General features: G+C 45.1%; 1 protein-coding gene across 7 annotated transcripts in view; it reads left to right on the top strand.

Annotated features, from left to right (window-relative positions):
- EXD3 (exonuclease 3'-5' domain containing 3) overlaps positions 1–21,501 on the top strand; it is a 185,511-nt gene that overhangs the window by 67,030 nt on the left and 96,980 nt on the right. For all 7 annotated transcript variants that reach the window (XM_054997558.1, XM_054997559.1, XM_054997555.1 and 4 more), the window contains exons 12-19: positions 2,549–2,690; positions 4,105–4,315; positions 4,802–4,911; positions 10,141–10,330; positions 10,989–11,155; positions 11,355–11,525; positions 12,673–12,726; positions 13,913–14,044. In XM_054997558.1, the coding sequence (XP_054853533.1) occupies positions 2,549–2,690; positions 4,105–4,315; positions 4,802–4,911; positions 10,141–10,330; positions 10,989–11,155; positions 11,355–11,525; positions 12,673–12,726; positions 13,913–14,044 (1,177 nt within the window). The remainder of the gene's footprint in view (positions 1–2,548; positions 2,691–4,104; positions 4,316–4,801; positions 4,912–10,140; positions 10,331–10,988; positions 11,156–11,354; positions 11,526–12,672; positions 12,727–13,912; positions 14,045–21,501) is intronic.

Below are 21,501 nucleotides of genomic sequence, written 5' to 3'. Positions count from 1 at the left end.
CCTCAGGTTTATTTCATCTGGACCTAGAGAAGTACTAGTTTTCAGTTTGCCTAGTACCTCTAGAAGTTCAGCTATTGTCACCTCAATTTTACTCAGTTCTTCAGACACCTTTCCTAGAAGCAGTGGCCCCAGCATGGGCATATGCCACATTTTCCATAGTGAAAACAAACAATGAATTCATTCAGTTTCTCTGCCAGCTCCCCTTCTCCCTTAAGTAATCCTTACATTCCTTTTGTCCTCCAAAGGCCCAACCATTTCCCTAGTCTGTTTCTTGCTCCCTCTTGATAGATTTGGAGAAAGGTTTATTGCTTGTCTTAATGTCTTTAGCTATCCACCCCTCGCATTCTCTTTTTGCTCGCCTTATTATCAACTTAGATTGATTATTTTCTCCCTTAGAATCTGTGGGTTTTTTTCCTGTTCTCCTCAGTCAGGTCAACATTCCACTTTTTAAAGGAAGACTTTTTGCTTTCTATGGCTTCCTTGATTCGTGTCGTAACCATGCAGGCATCCTTTTAGATTTGGTGGTACCTTTTCTGACTTGAGCTGTGCATTCTATCCAGGCCTTAGTTACTGTGGTTTTAAATTGTTTCCAGGCATCCTGGAGGGATTTGTCTCTTAATTCTCCTTTTTAAATTCCTTTTAGCTAGTCCCCACAGGAGGGAAAGTGAAGAGTAAGCCAAACAATCCATTATGCCATTATTTGCATGTTTTGTTACTTATTTTTGCATAATTGTTTGCTTGGCTGGTCCCAGAGTAGGGGCACGAAGCCCCCTATGATCCCGAAGGCCCTGCATATTTCCCCTCTTTGACTTCTAGAAGAAGACCTGACAATAGTGTGATGCATATCTTAACTAACTAGAAGTCTGCATTTTGTTTGAAAATTTAAATGAAATGTATGATTCTTAGGAAAGCAGAAATCCAGAAATGACTGATCAGCTCACACTCAACCTGGTTGAAGAGCTGCTAGCTGGCCTGTTCCTCTGCATCCAGAGACATCTCAGACTCCTTTCCAATTTCCATTGCTTTACATCCAGGATATTCCCAGATACGCAAGGGGGCTTCATACACCTTTGCTAAATATTTTTGCACAAATATTGACTGCATCGTGTGCACACAGATGATCTGTGCGAATGAATGTTTGTCCTGCTTGGTGCGGCTGCCCTGCTCAATTAGTCACACGCTCCCCTAAACACAAGATTAGCAAATATTTTTTTTTAAATAATAAACCTCTGGATTCAGCCAGCGTGGGAAAAAATGAGCCACAAGCTCTTGTGAATGCATGAAATAACCATATGGAGGAAGAATCCAATTTTTCCTCAGGCTGAGGTGAGCAAACATTGAAATTCAGTTCACACATGCCTCTAATGGTGTCCCCTATGATAATGACCTTAAGGCAGAATCATCCAAGAGGATATCTCAGGTCACCTCAATCAAGCAGATCTAGAACTGGAGAAGAGACTTCTCTGTTAATGGGAACAAAGATGAGCTGAAGTGGATGGGCAGTAAACACAGGACAGGCAAAAGGAAACACTTCCTTGCACAAGGCAGAATTAACTTGTGGAACTCCGTGCCACAGCAGGTGGTGATGACAGCTAGCTTAGATAGCTTTAAAAGGGACTAGACAAATTTATGGAGGATAGTTCTATCAGTGGCTATTAGTTATGTTGGTTAAATGGAGCCTCCATGTTCACAGTGTACCTCTAAATGCCATTTGCTGGAGAAACAGCAGAGGAAGGCTTCCAGTTGCCTTCATGTTCTGCTTACAGGCTTCTCAAAGGCATATGATTGGCTACAGTGGGGAAACAGGATGTGGACCTGATCCATCTAGGCTGTTTGTGTCTTCTCTCTTTCAGGTGTTGCACAAAACAGTTGGGAATCTCCCAGGAAAATTTCACTGACAATAAAATAATAAAAATTAACATTCTGCGACCTAGCAATCCAGATCCTGTACCCACTGGTTGACTCTAGCAAATAACATGAAGTTACAGCATTCCTTTTATTTGGTCCAACTTACTCAGTTTAATGAATAAAGCAAATAATTAAGTTTCTGTTCCACTTGTTTTCTACTGTGATTCCTGTGCTGATGAATGTAGCGTTCCTGGCACATCAACCATCCATGGGCTGATCTGTTTAGTTTCATCACGGTCACTGCATCATGTACTTTCAGACTGGGTATGCCCTGAGACTACTCAGGTTTTGCTACTAATAGGAGAAACAAAGACAGTGAAGCCCTTCCTCTTAATCAGTTGCCTCTCCGGCTTCTGATGTTTCACAAGGTACTTTCAAGTACATCTTTGGAAAAATAAGGGCTAGAAGCTTGGTTGTCTTTTTTTTTGTTTAAATGAATGCTGGGATTCTCTGGATGCTTAATTTTGGGCCTCCTGCCATGGTTTGTGCTCTCACAGAATTGTGGCGTTCATCTAGCTCTGGTGCTGGGTTCAGGAGAGCACTTTTTCACATGGAGCATAATGCACTTTATTTGCAAGGAGTGCTGTGGGTTGTCCTCCCATTCCCTTTTGCCTAAAACAGTTGGCTCTTGATTATGTAGGGATGATGTTCTGAAGCAAAGAGTGACTGACTGTGCGGATTGGAGGAAGGATCATTATTACCAGCTCCCCATTCCCAGGAAAGATGTTCTTTTCCTGTCGACGTGGGAAGAAGTGCAGAAATGCAAGAAACATTTGCTTCAGGTTGGGTACACTTAATCCCTCTCTACTTTTCAGCCTGGAGGCTTTGAGTGAGTAACACTGGATGAAAAAAACCATTTGAACGAAGAAGAAGAGTTGATTTTATATCCCGCCCTTCACTACCTGAAGGCGTCTTGGAGTGGCTTATAATCACCTTCCCTTCCTCTCCCCACAACAGACACCCTGTGATGTGGGTGGGGCTGAGAGAGCTCTGAGAGAGCTGTAACTGACCCACGGTCACTCAGCTGGTTTCAAGTAGAGGAGTGGGGAATCAAACCCGGTTCTCTGAATGGGAACGTCAGAGAAGACAATATTGAACTGAACAGAGCAGTGGTTGTCTGAGTGTAATAAGGCAGCTTTTTATGTTCAAGTGTAAGCTGTTTGTTTAATTTCCTGCAGCATATTCCCTGGCTGTTGTTAAGCTAATTAATGCCATGACCAGTATAGAAGTGGCAAATCTCCAAGGCTCACAACAAGTAAATTACAAAAACAACAAATATAACAGTGTAGTGACGTCTCTAACACATATCCAAGATGCTTACTGATATGACAAGAAAACAGTCCTGGCTTTCAACATACACTGTTTTTACAGCTCCCAGTGTGGGGCCAGTACACCAACCCATTTCAAAACAGACTTCCTTATGAAGACTGTTCTCCAAATACAGCAGATTGAACATCCAGTGATGTGGCCTCACATGGGTTCATGAAGGGAAAAATGTCTTGTCATACAGGAAAAGCTTTGCCACTCTTGAGGAAAAAGAAAACCCAACCTGTGGGTAAATTAGCAGGAAAGAGCGGGGGCCCACTCCCAGTCTCTTCCTGGGGATAATTTCATAGAGATAAGGACACCTTTCTCACTGGGGGAAAAGTTCCCCCTGGTGTGGAGCAAATGCAGAAGAATTCAGATGGGAAACACTGACCATGTAATAATGATAATGATAATGATATAACATTTGATTTATATACTGCCCTTCAGGATGACTTAACACCCACTCAGAGCGGTTTACATATTATTATTATCCCCACAACAACTATCACCCTGTGAGGTAGGTGGGGCTGAGAGAGCTCCTAGAAGCTGTGACTGAACCAAGGTCACCCAGCTGGCTGCAAGTGGAGGAGTGGGGAATCAAACCCAGTTCTCCAGATTAGAGTCCTGCACTCTTAACCACTATACCAAACTGTCTCTCTACCCTTTCACCAAGGGAGGGGTGGTGGTGTGGTTGGAGCGATAAATAGGGCTTAGAGTCCAGGACTCTGTTTGAATGGAAAACCTCCTGGGAATACCATGTACACTCCTCTGTCCCATAAATTCAAGAAAAGTGAAATAAAAATATACACTGTCTTTTCATGTTCATCCTATATTATGTACTGACTTGGCTCCCCCAAGAAGCTGACTTTTTGTTTTTTCCTCTTGCAGCCTGGACAGGTTGTCGGAATTGACATGGAGTGGAGACCGTCATTTGGTTTTGTGGGAGGAAAATCACGAGTCTCAGTGGTTCAGATGGCAGTTCCCGGCCAGGTTTTCCTCTTGGATATGTTGCAGCTCCTCAGGCAGGGTGGAAAGGATGAGGCGGCTCTGTCCTCCTTCTTCCAGACCCTTTTTGCTGATCCAACCATCACTAAGTTAGGTAATGGCTGTTTCCTGCTATGATCACTTGGCTTTCCTGTCTGTCTTAAATTGCCATACATGGGTACATATGCATTGTACCTTACTGGTAGATTGTGCCAATTTGGTGATCAGGGATCAGATTGTCCTGGCTCTCAGATTTGTATCTGGAGAACAGCGTGTCCCTCTGCAAACACAGAAATTGATATTGAGGATCCTAGGACTTGAATTAGGAACCACAGTGAACTACTATGGGTTGAAGTGATCAGGCCTTTCAATTGAGAGATGTGCAACATCAGCTCCTATGTTTCGCTAATCACAGGATTAGCAGCCAGCACAAAGCTCTGAGTTTGGTCAGAGGTCTGGAATAAGTGCTAGGAACCTGGCCTTCTCTAGCTGTCAACTGCAGCAACCAAACTCAGGAACTCTTCAAGTCAGGATTCAGGTGCTGTTGCCCACTACCTTACTCAGCCTGGTCCTGACTGCAGTTTTTGTGCTGTTTCTCCAGGCTATGGGATGGCAGGAGACCTCCACAACCTTGCACTGGTCAGTACTTCTTTTAAAGATGTGGACAAGCAGCTCTGTGGATTCCTAGACCTCTTGGTGGTACATAAAGAGGTAAGGAAAAAGAGCAGAAAAGGCTGAATTTCTGCCTTTGGGGAAGATGCCTCCAGTTTTCTTGGTCAAGCAGGATATTCCAGAATTCTCTGTTTTGCTTGCTAGAGCGCAGTGGTGAGAAGGGAGTGGAATGGGCTCTGTCTGTGTCAAATATTCTTGTTCAAACTGCTGAGGAACAGACCTGTGTACATTTGCAGTGTACATAATATTCCTGTATGCACATGCAAGATCCGTTGTCCACCAATTGCTGGTGATCAGCAGGACATGGCAAGCCACCTTGTGATCATCCGCCACTGGCAGACAACCTAGACAAGAGTGCAGCAGGCATGCTCCCAGTGGAGCGTGCTGACATCACTTCCTGAAATGATGTTGTTGTGCCACCCACGGGAGTGCTCCCCTGCTTCGTTGGGGCTGATTTTGGCCCCAGACATGCCAATTCTGAAAGAATCAGTCACTTGCGAGGTGCAGGAGCACTCCCACAGCCAATGTGATGATGTCACTTTCAGTACTGACATCATCATGCTGGGTCCAAGAGCGTGCACGCAAAGAACATACAAAAGGTAAGTACTGGGAGCCTATGGGGACTTGGCAACCCTAACACACAGACTATGGCTCCATAAAGCTAGCACAATAAACCATGCTTTATTTCAGCTGCATTTGTGCAACAAACTCCAGTTAGTCTATCTCAGTGATGGCGAACCTATAGCTCGCGTGCCACAGGTGGCACGCAGAGCCCTCTCTGTGGGCACGCAAGCCAAGTCACCAATCGCTAGGTCCAGGGCTCATTTGGAGGGGGAACACCTGCAATGGCGTTCCAGTAGCTCTGAGCAGAGATCACACGGGTTTTGGCCCTGCCCACATGATTCCTTTTCCTCAAGGCTGCCTCCCTGCTGCCCGTCTCTTTAGCAGCAGGAAGCGGAGGCAGCAGCGAGGCTGCTGGGGCTGGCTTTCTAAAGAAGAGTAAGCTGCTTTGATTTAACTTGCTTTACTTTCAGTCGTGGCTCTTGAGCGAGTGAGAGAGAGAGAGGGAGCAAGCAGGGCTGCTGGTCTAAAGAAGGGCAAACTGCTTTGATTTAACTTGCTTTACTTTCATTCGTGGCTCCTGAGTGAGTGAGAGAGAGAGAGAGAGAGATGTTAATTTGTTGGGACAACTGTATGAGTTGTTTTTTCTGAACTAAAACCTCAGTATTCAGGTTTTTTTTTTTATAATTTTTTTTTATTTTTCATAACTACAAAACACTACACAGCACTACACAAGACTATCACAAGGAAAGGGGAGAGGGAAGGGACAAAGGGGGGTGGAAAAAGAAAAAGGGGGGGAATGAACTACAAACACTAAACACTACACTTCAATGTTTCCTTTCATACTGTCATAATACAAAAATATCTCCATAGGATAATGATGGAGTGGTTAATCATACAGAGAATAAACATTTCAAATTCTGATTAAACTTTCCTCCCCCTTCTAGATCCCGGACGCAATTCTCTCTGTGCAACTGCTGTTGCGGTGCTCTCCTCCTCCTCCCCCCCCCTCTGGCTCCTCCTTTTCTTCGTTCTCGGTGCAGCAGAGTTCTGGGTTTTTATTCTCAAAATCCTTTAGTTGATCTTCTGATAATATCTTATAGGCCTGATCTTTATATCTAAACCATATTCCTTCCGGGAATAACCATTTGTACTTTGTTCCATGGTCCCTCAGAAGAGCTGCAAACTTTTTATATTTAAAACGCCTTTTCCGGACTAGAAATGGAACGTCCTTCAAAATCTTGACTTTCAAACCCATAAAGTCCAAATCCGCATTGTATGAGTTATATAGGATGGTGTCCCGAATCTTTTTAAATGAAAAGTCAATAATGATCTCACGAGGCAGCTGTCGCTTTGTTGCATATTTTGAAGAAGCCCGACGGACCTCCAAAATGGCGCTTTTAACCTCTTCTTTAGTCGTCCTCGCGGATATCGCCAATAGTTCCGAGACCACCTCCCACAGATCCTCTTTTTCCTCCTCTTTCACGTTTTGGAGCCGCAAAATTGTCTGCGTTCGTTCCATCTGTAGCCCGATCAGCTGGTTCTCAACCAACTTCAGCTCCTTTTTTGTAGCCTTCACAAGTGACGCACTTTCCAGAGCAGACTTCTCTGCCCCCCCCCGCTGCTGCCTTAATGGTTTTCACTTCGCTTTCAATTAAGCCCACCCTTTGATCAGTTTCGTTCAGCTTGTCAACAAAGGGTTTTATGGCTTCCACCACCGCCCTGCGCACCAACTCTTCGAGCGACTCTCCCTTCGAGGTAGCCGAGATTGACTTACCGAGAGCGGGACTTTGCTTCTTTGCTGCCATTTTGGGGGGGGGGGGCGCCAACAAAATTCTGGAACTCAGCGAAGGGGAAGAACGGGTCTTCAGATCAACCTCTCCTTCACGAACGCTTGTAGAACAGAAGGGATTCGCTTGTTTACGGGCTTCCGCCTGTTTCTTTTATTTGCCGTTTCTCGTTGCCCGGCGGCACTCGAGGCGCCGCGCACGTCTGCCGGCCTCCATAGGGACAAACGGGCAATTCCCCCCCCCCCGCATTGATTTCGGGGAGTTCTTCCCGCAGCGTCCCGGACCCTGGCTCCCTCCCTGGGAGTCCTGGGGGCTAATCCTTGCGGATCAGCCGCCCGGTCAGGGTGCCCAGTCGTTTCCTCCCGGACCAGCCGAGAGGAGCGTCCGGCATGGCTGAGAAAACGAAACCGAATCCACCTCAGTATTCAGGTTTAATTGCAGTGCTGGCACTTTGAAATAAATAAGTTGGTTTTGTGTTGCAGTTTGGGCACTCGGGCTCAAAAAGGTTCGCCATCACTGGTCTATCAGATCATAGGGTTGGATTCAGCCAACTTTTTTGCACACTTTTACCCAACGCTTGTTATTACAGACTCTGTCCCACATTACTTTAATCTATGAAGGACACATGACCCAAAGCATAGGCTTTTCGGTGGTCAAAGAGGACCCTCTCCCTTTTTCAACAGAGGGCTTTTCCACTCAGAGGTTTGTTTTTTTGTCAGTTCTGGCCTTATACAGCTTTGATTTCCCTGATTTCCACACACATTTTTTGCCTTTAGTTCTCTCTTTGTTTTTGTTTGTTTTCTCTATTTTTTTCTGGTTGTTTTGAGACAACTTTTACCCCGATCTTTTTTTTAAAGCTGTTTCTGAGTCACCTCTTTGTGTGGAATGTTTCAGTTTTGCTTGTCCTGCCCACTCCCACCCACCTCCCACCCACTTTCTGATGATTGGTTGTCCGTCATAGTCAAACCACTCCTCTCTGCTTCCAACTTCCTTCCTCTTCTTGGTTTCACTTTTAATTATTTTTTAAAATCATCAGTTTCATAGCATTATAACAACCTAACATTATAATAATAGATGCAGCCATTTTTCTGAATCCTCAGCTTTCATGTACATCACAAAAGTAAGTCTCTAGCCCTTTCTGTTGCAAAGATTCAAGGAAAAAGGCAAATCTGTACCCAGGGCCGGCGTGCCCATTGAGGCCAGGTAGGCGGTGGCCTCAGGCGCGGCGTGCCGGATGGAGTGCCGGAGGAGGCGCTGGGAGCGGGAGCGTGTGCCACAAAGCAGCAGCCTCCTATCCCTCCCGCCCCGTGCTGCTGCTGCTGCCAGCAAAAGCCCCCAGCCAGGTGCAGCCATCGCAGGCAGGCATCTGCAGCGGCGTAGGCAACCGAGCGGGAGAGCTGGGAGGCCGCCTGTCGCAGCGATCGAGCTGGCGGTGGCGCTCGCGCTCCCATGATGACATCACACATGATGTCATCACGCAGGCCGTTGCACACACACTTGCATGCTCGTGGGGGGGGGTGCCCGGCCAGCCGGCCGCGAGCCCCGCAAACCATTGCACCGCCCCTGTCTGAACAACAGAAGGGGCTAAAGACTTTTTTTAAAAAATGAAAGCTGAGGATTCAGAGAACTGCTGCATCTATTATCCCAGTGGTAGGTTTTTATAACATTAAGAACTTGACTTTTTAAACAATTGCAAAAGTCCAGTGGGGAAGGACTTAAGCATATGCTAAAAATATTAAAAAGGGAGGGGTGCAGTGGTGCCATTTATAATGCCATTGGTGATGACAGCACTCTCACTTGAAAATCCTGATTATTTAGGGCACATAAGGAAGAAAATAAACCAACTCCAAAACTGTTAAAATGCAGAGGGAGGGCAAGACATGAGGAACAACTGTACCCAAACCAATTCCAGTGCTTGTGTATCAACTGCTAAGAAAATCAGGAATAAGTTGAGGGTGCAGAAAGCCTAGAGAAAAACTGCTTCTATCCACCCCCTAAGTAACAAATCCTAGTTTGTGCATAAAACGCTAGTTTGTCTGCTTCTTGCCTCTTTTCTTACCTCTCAGCAGGGAGGACATCCTTCCTGTCTCTGCTACCAGGAAGTCGTAAGAGGCAGTGCTACTCAACAAACTTTGGCTTGTGAATTCAGACACTTCAACAAACTTCAGTTGATGGATTTGTTGTTAGCAAACCAGCTACAAACTCTAGTTTGAAATCCCAGTTTTATGCTAGCTAATGGACACCAGTTTCTGGATCCCTATGCATTCAGATGTCACAACTGAATGGAATTTGGGCAAATCGAAGTTTATAAACCCCACTTGATCATGGTATTTGGAGGCATTTTGACAACTGATCACATTTGAATAGTGCTTCCTATTCCCTTTGCTGCAGAACCAATAATACATGCATGTATCCATAGGCTATATCCACTAACAGTTTTTAAAAAATGTATGAGCAGTTGGAATGTTCATAAATAATCTATAACATCTCAGTGACACAGTTAGTATCTAGAGAGAAGCATCATTTCAGTCAATTGAAACCAGATAACCAGCAGTTATGGACGTTTTTTTAAAAAAACAAACAAGATTTGCTCTAAGAGTGGAGGTGGGGGGCGGAGGGCTTGTCTAGTTGATTTGAAAAGGGTAAATTTGGCAAATTTTTGCCAATCTTCATGTTCTGTGTTTTTGATCCCTCTGTCATCTCTTTCTGACCATAGTCATTGCCATAAAAAGATTGCCCAAAGCTGGCTTTGATCCTGCAAAACCCTTGAGCTGCTCTTTCCCCACTTCTCTCCTAGTCATACCCAAACCGCAGCTAAAGTACACTGAGACAGATGAAATAAAGTCTGACCTTTAGTTTCCACTTTGTTCACATAACAAGGGATGTCCTTGTCTGATTTAACTCTGTTCTTCTTCAGCTATCCAAATGCTTTGGAGTGGTGAAGAAAGGCAGCCGAAAGATGGATGCTTTACAGCTGGAGGATAAGGCAGCAGAGAAGGGGCTCAGCCTGCTGGCACAGCATGTCCTCGGGAAACCCCTTGACAAAATGGAGCAGCTGTCCAATTGGGAAAAGAGGCCGCTCCGAGAGGAGCAGATCCTTTATGCAGGTGTGGCTGTTGTGGCTTCTGCTACCACATAGAGCGGATATGCAGGATCAGCAGAATCACCCGACTGGCTTCATGTTTCCGCTTCAGGAATGGGGGTGGCAGGTCCCTATGTATGTCTCTGCATATGTGTTGCTGCTTAAAAATCTGTCTAGAGCCAGCAACAAACTACGTATAGTTTGAAATGATAGGGCGGACATTGTGCGTGCTCTCACACTTGTTATTTATGTGTAGTTTTAATTGTAGTGATTTTATTGTTGCTATGTGATCAATTTGTATACTGGTTTGAGGTACAATTTGCCATAGTAATGGTGGAGGGGAACTAGGATATAAATATTTTAATAAACATAAATGAAAATGAGAATTACTATGTAAGTGTTAGGATGGTATCCTAGAGACTGATCCATGGTCCCCAGTTCAAATCTTGCTGCTGCCGTGAGCTCACTCAGGCATGCCCCTACTCTTTTCTGCCTTAGTTCCCATCTGCAGTCGGGATATTAATACTGCTCTACCTTACAGGGCTGCTTGTAAGGATTAGTGAGAGAATTCCTGAGAATATCCTAAAGTGTGAAGGGATTACAAAATAATTTAAGTAAATACCATTATCCCATTGTAGCAGAGAGGGAATCTTAAAGACCACCTGTTGCTTTTATTTCTGCAGCATTGGATGCTTATTGTTTGTTGGAGATTTATACAAAGTTACAGAAAGATCTAGCTGGCTTCGGCCTGAATCCTAACATCCTAACACCTCAGATGAAGAAGGTATGCAGCGAAGTCAAGGCAAAGAAACTGCCAAGCGAGCAAAGGATTCCGTCAGCTTGCAAAGAGGTTTGTTGCCATGTTTGAAATGGGCAAAGACTTGCTCAGTGGTAGCTGTATGCAAAACACTTTGAACCGTCCATTGCTCCCTTGTAAACTGTGTATTGTTTGATTAAGCAATAACTTTGCATCTCATGTTTCTGTTTTTTTACACGTTGATGAGTTATAAATCAATAAACTCACCTTGTGGCTTATTTGCTCCATCCAGAAGTCTGCAGTAAGTGTAAAAGAGACCTCAAGCTCTTTGGTACCCATCTCCATTCGGGATTTCTGCGTGGTCTGTGACAATATGCTCCAAGGCCTGGGGCGGTATCTGCGCTGCCTTGGAGCAGACGTCTGGATGCTTGAGAATGATGATGAACACAGGAAGGCAGCAGAGGTCAGTCCTCAGATGATTGGAAGGAGAGGGAGAGAGCTTGGGGCTTAACATGGAATGGGGTGTGTGGTGCTAGATTTCATGGCCTTCTGCCTCTGGCCCAGGTTGTCAGGAAGGGGTGGAGTTACTTGGAGTTCAGGGAAAGTGAACATGTGCAAATTACCTTTTTCCTTTGTTTTCACACGTCCCAGGGAAAGTGTGGCTCAGCACAGTGCTTTTGATGGAAATGGGCCATGGGGGGGTCACAGGTTCAGATATGTTCTGACATGCTGATCGGGAACTGACTCCACATCTTTAAAAAACCAGGAATGGCTGAAATAGTTTAGTCCCTGGCATGTCCAGTTAATGGATCTTGGGTAGCAGGTTTTGGGAAGGACCCTTCTCTGCCTGAGTCCCTGAAGTCAGAATAGATAGCATTGGGCTAAATTGAACAGTGATCTGATTTGGACCAAGGCAGCTTCATAAGTTTGCCGAAAACAGGGTCCAGGACTATGTCCTGGGGACACCTGCCTGAATCCCTCAGTAAAGGTTTATTCCAGAAAGCTCATTCCGTGTTTCCCTCCCAGTGCTCTTTATCTTGCTACAGACAGGATGTTTTCAGATTGCTGTCTCTATGGAGACTGGACAAACATCCCTTTGGCTACTCAAAGCTGGTGGAGGGTTACTGCACTGCCGGCGGCTTTGATGTGTGCTTGGATAATCAAAGATAAAAACTCCTCCTTTCTCCCTTCCTCTCCCAAGCCCCCCCCCTCCCATCTTCTTAATCTGAGAAATGTAGCTTAATAAAAGTCAGATCTGGTGCATCAAAGAGAAAATGGTCGGAAAAGGGAAGAGCAAGTAGCACTGTTGGATTCAGGTAACTGAGTCCTTGGCTCCAGTTTTGTTATAAACCTTGAGCTTCCATTCAGTTCCCTGAGAATTCCATTACAAAATGACTAAAAGTCATGTTCCCAGCGCTCATTTTTGCCCTCATCAGTTGAGTATGTTTTCATAAAGCAGGAAGAAAATTAGCCCCCCATGCCAGTGGTGTCCTTGGTGTCCCTTAAAGAAGGACCCCACCACTGAAAAAGGCCCTACTCCTTTTCATAGCCATCAAACATTCTTTCTTTGCCCACTTCTGCCCAGGTAAAACTCAGTTGTTTCTTTCCAGCTTGCCAGACAAGAAGATCGAGTAATTTTAACCTCTGGGCTTCCATATCAGACGGTAAGTGTGTAGCATGTTTCTTGTTGTGAACGATGAAGACTCAGAGTCTGTCTACACGAGACATCTTACATGGGGGCACTTAAGTGTAGGGAGACGTATATTGCACTTTAATGAATCAATTTATTGAATTAGTGATGTTTATCTTGGGATGGGAGAATCTTTGGTTCGCTGTTGGGTGTGTTCTCCCGGGTTAGCCTCTCTGGTTGTAGTTTTGATCTACCTGTGCAGCAAAATGAGGAGGCAGCATCCTTACGTGGCAGAATGGGCTGCTTATATGTGTAGCACTTGAGGCTACCGTGGAAGGATGTAATTAAAGAATGTCATTTTAGAATGTTCCCCATGCAAAAAAAAATTACAGCCTTCTGTGCTAGATTTCTACTTGCAAGGAGTATCAATATAAAGGAGTATTGAAAATAGGATTCCCTACATCTGTAGTCTGTGAAGTGGCACATTCTACCACCTCATGACTTTACCAGCTCTTTCTGCTGCAGACACTAGATCCAGCTAAAATTTTCTTTCCTGGTCCCAAGGAAAGTGAGTGGGTGGTTGGGAAGCAGCACAGCTCTTCATGTCTGGCATTTCCACTTCAGTCCTAAGCATACATGTGAAATGTAGTGTCACCTGTGAATAGCTGCTACTTGCTCATTGTCCTCAGGATGAGGGGATACAGTCATCATTCAGTGGTAGGAAGAAGTCCCTCCCTCTGCTCTTCTGCCAGAAGAGAAGAAACTGTTTGTGCATTTGCGGATGTGCAGACACTATATGAGTGAGAGGAGGACTCAGTGACTTTGGGGGACCTAAGCCAGCAACCAACCCCGGGGGGGCGGGATCAGTTGGAGATACCTGGTTGCTCCAAAGAGGTCAGCTTGGGGGGTTCTTCTGATGCCTCAGCAGCGCCCAGTAAGACTGATCCCTGAGGGAAGTCTTGTATTCTCTCCTCCTCTCTGCCTATTTATGTCTCTTTTCCTTCAAGGAGGTCAGGATCACGTACCTGGTTCTCCTCTCCATCATTTTATCATTCAGCAATCCTGTGGAGTAGGTTAGGCTGGGAGAGAGTGAATGGCCCAAGGTCATCTGTTGCAAGTGAGTGGGAGGTTGAACCCAGGTCTCCTCAGTACTAGTCCCACCCTTGAGCTGCTGTGTTGCACTAGCCCTCCAGCATCCATCTTTGTGTGCCTTTCCATAGCTGCGTTCTCAAGTGGGAGAAGGAAGGTGTTTCTCAGTGGACTGTTCAGATAAGGCCAAGGAACAAGCTCTCCGGGTCCTGAAGCACTTCAATGTCCAGGTGACTTTGGCTGACATCTTCAGTCGATGCCAGGTAGGACTTCTTGTGGCTTTCCGTCTTCCTCAGATGCTATTTTGATCTTTCCTGTGTTTAATATCGTTCTGCTACCTCCTTGACGGATTTTAACAAAGGTTATGGCTGCACTATTTTTTTTCGTTATCGACTGGAATAGACAGGCATGGTTGGTTGTGTAGGAGTGATGATGTTTTGGGGAGTGTGAAATACGTTGCTGTGGGACATTGTGAGGATATTGAGATGTTTGAGGCTATTTAGTTCAGGAAAATTATGACTGGGGGAGGGGGGACAGAGTTTTACATAAAAATTATGCATGGTATGGAGAAAGTGGATAGAGATAACTTTCTCTTTCAATAATAGAATGGGGGGAGGCACCAATGAAGTGGATGGGGAGAGAATAGTGTAGGACAGACAAAAAGAAGCACATCTTCACACAGTGCAAAATGTAGCCGAAACCACTAGCTTAGGTGGCTTGTAAAAAGTACTGGACAAATTCATGAAAGAGAGGTCCATCAATGGCTACGTGGAACCTCCATAGTCAAAGGCAATGTGTGTCTGAATGCCACTTGCTGTGGAGCAACACTAGAGGGAGGTCTTGACCTCCCTGCCCTGCTTATAGTTAATTCTTGAGGGATCTGGCTGGCCACTGTGGGAAAACTGGTGCTGGGTCTTTGGTCTGATGCAGCAGGACTGCTAGTGCTCTGGCAGTGGAGGGCGGGGAGGTGGGGGACGACTCTTGGATAGGGTTTGGCCTCAACTTGGTTTCACTTCTCAGTGTGCTTCATGTAGGTTGCCTAGTTGGAATCCTTGCAACAAACTTGCCAAGTCCGTCAGTTGCATTTGGGGAAAGGGGACCTTGAGAGAGAGTGGCTTGCTTGGCACCACCTGGTGAGTTTAAGGCAGAGGCGAGATTCAAACTGAGGACTTCGTGATTCATAGCACAATCTCTAAGGCACTACTCTACGCCAGCTCTCAGAAGACCTTGTGGCTGTGAAGCTTTGTCATGTGCAGGCTTCTGACAGTTACTTACACAGACACAAAGACGTTTTAACAAGATGAAGGGCCTCTGCCTGCCTGGGGTGATTTGTGAGCAGCTTTGAAGAAAGCCTGGGAAACTCCGTCAATATCAGTCGATAATTACTAATATAGATTCCACAAGCTTTCATTTGGGTTACCAAGTGTGCATGAGTTGCAGAGATATGGTCAGAAGGATAGGAAGGGGTGCGATTTAGTTCCTTTTATGTGGGTTGGATTGATGGGTCAGAGGGTGATGTGAACACCCAGCCATCTTGATTCTCACTGGCTTGCCAGCTGAGTAACTGTATCTCACCATGTTGTCATGGCTGGTGACACAGGGACTTTGGCTCTCTTTGGAGATGTGGTCCTCCTCTCTGAACTCGTGAAATCCTGATAGGCATTTGTACATGAAGCATAGTACCCCTGCCGCTCAGGGCAATGGCAGCGCTTTCTCCAGCATTTTCAAGGGTCATGCTTTGCAAATAAAGGAGATGAAAATGAATATGATTTCCCCCAGTTTTAGGATTCTTCTCTCTCTCTCCACCACTCTTTGAAAAGAGGTTTTGGACTTTACCTCTATTCTTTGTCAATTTCAGCTTAGTTAAATTCTTCTAATTAGTGGCAACTCAGGTGTACCAAAATTCTAAATATAGTGCCAGGAGAGGGAAAGAAATCAAAGCATCTTTTGAGCCCAAAGTACCTACCTGTGACCAAAGATGCCTGCTGAGTGTCTGAATAAGCCACTGTTTTGGCTGCACCTTGTTCCAGTAGAATTGGGGAAGGATTTTGCCATGTTTCTGCTTCAGGTATGAGTGGATCACTTGATCACTATGAAAAGAGACAGCAGAATTATTGACCCTCTGAGGAGGTTACCTGTTGTGTATCTGCCCAAGTCACTGCTCTAGGCTTCCAGTTGGGAGACATAGGGCTGGTAATAAGACTGAAGAGCTCCTACAGTTCTAATTCAGAAAATGTATGTCTGTGGTAAGCTGGTGTAAGAGGTGAAGTTATTATAAGCAAAACATTTTGTTTGAATTCAGCTTATTTAGTCAAGCTGTAATTGTGCTGAACCTGAGCTGCTGGTGGGTATCTGGCACTGAAAGTTGTACAAAGCTGATTGAAGATTGTACCAGGTTTTGCAAAGTTTCTTAATCATTACTGAAGCACATTAATGATTTTCTTTGGCAGTTAAAGAATATATGAGGGAAGCAAGAAATTTGTAATCAAATAGGTTTGTGAAGAATTGGGTTATTTTTATTAAACACTCAAATACAAAGTTCTTTGATAATGTATATTGTTCTCTTTGATTTAATTTTTTAAAAAGAATTTAAAACATTAAAAAGAATATAAACAAACGCAGAACTCAAAGTATGTAAATATTGGGCTGTGATAGTGGCACCTCTGATGCCAGTAAATGGAGATGGCATGATGTTTCAGAATGTCCATAAATATTCCACAGTTGCCCAGGAAGGAAAAGTCATTGGAACCTTTGTAGCCTTGCTTCAATGAAGGAAGGGGGAATTGTCAGCTTGGCTAGAGTTAGAAACCTTTTACAGGCTCTGTGGATAAAGTTGCTATGTGAGGCATTCTGGAACGCTGAATGGAAGGATGTCACTCAAAGGCAGTGAGCCAAGAAATAGAGCGGAAGAATGAGGGTGGACAGTGTATTACAGGAACCTGAGAGAGGGGCAGATGGAAGAGAGGGTACAGGGTTGGGGCTTGAGTGCTGGGGGAAGGGAGGTCAGTGCCAGATCTAGACCCTAAGAGATCTGCTGTTCCTGTAAGCGTCACATGAAAGAGAGATTTCTGCTGGTTGTGACTTCTGCCATTTTGTTGGCTGTGAGTTTCTAACATTCCTTTGTTTCTTTGAGTTTACTTTCATAATACGTTTTGTGTATGTGTATGTGTTGTGCCACAACTCCCATCAAGGAGCCAGTCAGGACCCAGCAGTGGGGCTTTAGAATGTTCTGGAGTGGTCATCTTCCCACCGTTCTTCAGGGCAGCCAATCAAGAACAAGAGGTGTCCCCTTAGCCCAGAGGGCCAGTCCAGGATCACTGATTCCCCTTTGGACACAGCCTGACATAGGGAGTGCCTCTGCCACTCCCTTTGGGAAATGCCCACCCTTCTTATTAAAAATTCACATAAGAACTTACTTTCCTGGATCTAGCTGCAGATCCATTGGATCCAGCATGCTGTTTGCACAGATGATGAACTAGATGACCCCTGGGAATCTCCTGATCAGGCCATTAAGGCAGCCATTCTCTGTTTTTTTTCTTCCCAACATCTGATGTTCTGTCTCTGAACTTAGAAGCTGCATTTAGTTATCAAGATTAATAACCAATAAACAGAGCATCATTTTTCATTAATTTATGAATCCTTTAAAGTACAAGCAAAGGGTTGGTGGAGAGTTCTGAGGCCGGGGGGCGATAGAGTAAGAATAGTACAGCACCTGTAAACACTACTCTGGAATGCAGTGCTGACCCATTCCAAACCACTGTAAACTGTATTTATTTATTCACTTAGTACATTTTTATCCCACCCTTCCTCCAAAGAGCTCAGGATGGTTGCATCATTCTTCCCTCCTCCATTTTATTCTCACAACAACCCGGTGAGGTAAGTTAGGCTGAGAGAGAGTGACTGGCCCAAGGTCCCCCAGCAAGTTCCATGGCAGAGCAAGGATTTGAACCAGGGTCTACCAGACCCTAGTCTGACATATTAACTGTTGCACCACACTGCTGTGTGGATGGGAGTAGCACGCTACTAGAGAGGGTCCTCTGGACCCTTCCTTCTCCGTTGTTTGTTATTTCAAAGCCTCTAGAATTCCCAGCATTTCCACTGTTTTCCTCTGGGTTATAAGCCAAGAACCCCCTGAAGGAAGGGAGGGATGGGGAAGCAAAAAGCTGGCCCCTGGCCGGAATCTCGCCAGCAGCAGCCTCGCACGGTGTTGCCTGGTTCCCACAGACAGTGTATTTTCCTGCCAAGATCTCAGTATCTTCAGAAATCCAACAGAGCATGAAGGTCATGACAAGGAAAGAATGACAGGCTGGGACTCTTTCCCCTTTCCTCTACCCCCCCTCCTTCTGCCAACAAACTAGACTGCCGTCTCCCTGAGCCTGTTGACTGTTTTTCTGTGGGGTTGGCACAAAGCTTAGAATTTACAGAGCACCACAGAAAGCAGAGCAGCCCCAGTGGCACTGTTTTCTTCAAGGAAGGAGCAATCTCATATTGCTCATATTTCTTCTTTCTTGATGCAGATTGGTCAGTAGCTTAATATTTTTGTAGATGTTTGTCCTAGGCTGTTTTCTGCCCTGTTATATATATGACACATACAATGTCATCTTATAGTAGCTCAGATCTTTGGTCCATCTGGCTTGATATTGTCTCCTTTGACTGCCTGTTCAGGATTTCAGGCAGAGAATGTCACTTTCCAACATCTGTTACCTGAGATCTTTTAATGAAAGATGCCAGAGATTTAAATGGGGACCTTCTGCAAGCAGAGCAGGTGTTTGGCCAGCTCCTCCCTGTTCAGTATACAATTAGAACTCATGTTCTCTAAGTCACTGTTAACAATGACAAGCATGGGGCCATGGTAACCCGAATTCTGCATGCATTATGCAAAACTGAGCAGACTTGCATGATTATATATAATTTATTTGCATTTTTAAAACCCATTTGCTCTGTTGTTTTGTCATGTGGAGAGGCTGGGAGCTGCATAGGGCATTGTTGTCTCATATTCCTCAGCAGCTCCAGTCTGGGTTTTGAGCTCTCCCCAGGCACAGAAACTTAGAATTCTTTTAAAAATTAAAGCTGAGATTCCCTGAGAGCTCACCTCCACCCACCAGCTTCTCAGCTTTCTACCCAAGCCCGATTTTGAGATTTCGCAATGTTTTCAAGATTCTTTTACATTCATAGGATAATATAAGAAGAGCCCTGCTAGATTAGACCAGCGGTCCATCTAGACCGGCATACAGTTTAATATGGGGGCTAACCAGTTGCCCTGGAGGGCCAACAAACGGCATAGAGTCATATGAGCTCATGACTTTCATGATGCTCTAATACTGTATGGTGTGAGCGGTGTTATCTCCTGCTCTCTATATTTCTTCTGTCAAAAGTCACATCACTTCTTTTCCGAAAATATGGCATACCTGAGATCTGACCAAAACCCTGGGGCAGTTTGTAACACTCTCATTTTGGAAACAAATTTGGATGGGTGTGGAAATAGTTCTGAGGTTAAGGAAGGTTATAAAGGTATTGGCAATGCTGTTGTGATACCATGGAATTTCCATAAACATTCTAACTGCAATGTGGAAAATACGGTTGTTCTAATGCTGACATTTCAGCTCCTGTGAGGGAAGTAAAAGGTCAGTTTGACTGTTGATCCCGATAGCTAAAAATATAAGAAGGATCAGATCAGTGGTCCATCTAGTCCAGCATCCTGTTTCCCACAGTGGCCAACCAAATGCCCTCAGAAGGCAAGACTTCCTGTTGTTGCCCTTTCCCCCTGGAAATGATACTCAACTTGGAGGCTCCATATAACCATCCCAGCTAATAGCCATCAGTAGAAGACCTCTCCTTCAGGAGCTTATGTAATCCTCTTTTAAAACCGTCTGAACTAGTAGCCATCTCGATGTCTAGTGGCAGTGAATTCCATAAATTTTGCATGGAAGTGGTTCCTGTGCAATGAACCCTCCATAGTGTGCCTTTGAGTATTAGTTGCTAGGTTGAATAGTGGGAGAAGGTGATTGCCTTCATGCGCTACTTCTGGGTATCTTGGAGGCATCAGGTTGTCCACTGTTGGAAACAGGATGCTGGGCTAAATGAACCTTTGGTCTGATCTTGCAGAACTCTCTTTATAACTGGAGGAAATACCAAATATGGGGCCAGTAGACTACTGGGAGGTACAGAGACGGGGATGCTGGAAAAGCAGGGAGACTGAGGGCTGAACTGCTGACTGGAAGAGGAGTGTGTAGGATGGATAGTAGCTGAAAAATGGGGACCTGAGTGAAAGAGGAATAGCCCAGGAGAGCTAAACATGGGGGAGGGACAAGGGTCTTTTTATGGCCATTGGAAGGCATGGTGCATCACATATTTTTTTTTAACCCACCAGATTTTGGTTTCAGCACTTCGCAGTGATTTTGGGATTTTGACTGTCCTGGAAAAGTCAGCTTCCTAGTTTAAAGTTTGGCTTCAGGGGAGAAAAATAGGGAAAGGGTCCATTGATTGACAGCAATCCTTGATGCGCCAAGCTAAAGCACAGGAAGGTCACTGGGAGACCATGACGGAATTATTGTATGGAGAAATGTCGAGCTGGCCATAGAAGGCCAATGACATGGCTCTTTCCCTCCCAGGCGCCCGAAGGAACTGTTCCCTCCTCCCCCCCTTAGTGTCGTGAGAAAGCCAGCGATCAGTGGCCACTTCGTAACCCGGTTGGTTCCCAGTCCCTTGTGTCTCTCTGGTGTCAGAGTTCAGCATTTCAGATATTGCAATTCCCATGCCTTCTTTCTCTGGTGGAAGCTCTGAATGACTGTCTTTGGGCACATGGGCCATAATGCTGACTGCTGTTTCCAAGTTCATCTGTTCCCCTTCAATCTGATTTGCTTACCTTCTGGTTCCCAGGGGCTGTCTGAGTCACTGAAAGAGTGTGTGGTGTGTGTAGAATCTTGGGAAAGGCATGGCTCTCTGGATATGACCCATGTGCATGAGTGCAATTTTATTTTGATAAAACGTAGAAGCTGAATCGAGTCTCTAGGAAGTAGAGATGCAGGGAGGGAGAGGGAGAGATCCTGTTCTGCCTGGCAGGTTCTGCACATATGACAGAGCCATGCCTAGACAATCCATGGGTCCCTCAAGCTCTCTCTGCTGTCTGCTCTGAATGGTTATGGCTGTCCAGAGTCTCAGACAAGGAAAAGTCTTTCCCAACACCTGAAATCCTTTAAAATGGAAATGCCAGGATTGATATGAGGACTTTCCGTAGGCAAGACATGATGTTCTACCCTGAGCTGTGACCCTGGTCTCTTTTCTCCTCTCAGGCAGTGCCAGGGTTAAATCCAACTTAGAACTCCTAGCCTCTAATTTGGGTGCTTTGCCTCCCATCAGTGGCTGCTGATATGAGTAGAGAAGTTATTTTTATTATTTATTTTTATTTATATCATATTTGTATTCCACCCTCCCCGCAAGCGGGCTCAGGGCAGATAACAACCTTAAAATCATTTTAAAACGTTCCATATTAAAACATTAAAACATCATCTAAAAATAGCAGCACTCTTTGCCTGGCAGCAGCAATACAACTATTAACGAGCAATACAGCAGTACAACTAGATACGGCAGCACAGGAACAGCAGCTGAAAAACAAACAGTGGTGGGCAGCTTTCACAGGGAGGGGGGGTAGATGTTGCATCCTCCGGCCAGCGGAGGACCAACCTCGGCCATGAGCCTGGAAGAACAACTCTGTCTTACA

This window comes from Eublepharis macularius, chromosome 14 (assembly GCF_028583425.1).
Source record: "Eublepharis macularius isolate TG4126 chromosome 14, MPM_Emac_v1.0, whole genome shotgun sequence".
In the NCBI taxonomy this organism is placed as follows: domain Eukaryota; kingdom Metazoa; phylum Chordata; class Lepidosauria; order Squamata; family Eublepharidae; genus Eublepharis; species Eublepharis macularius.
The sequence above is the reverse complement of the archived record's forward strand: the minus strand, read 5'-3'. Positions and strand labels throughout refer to the sequence as shown.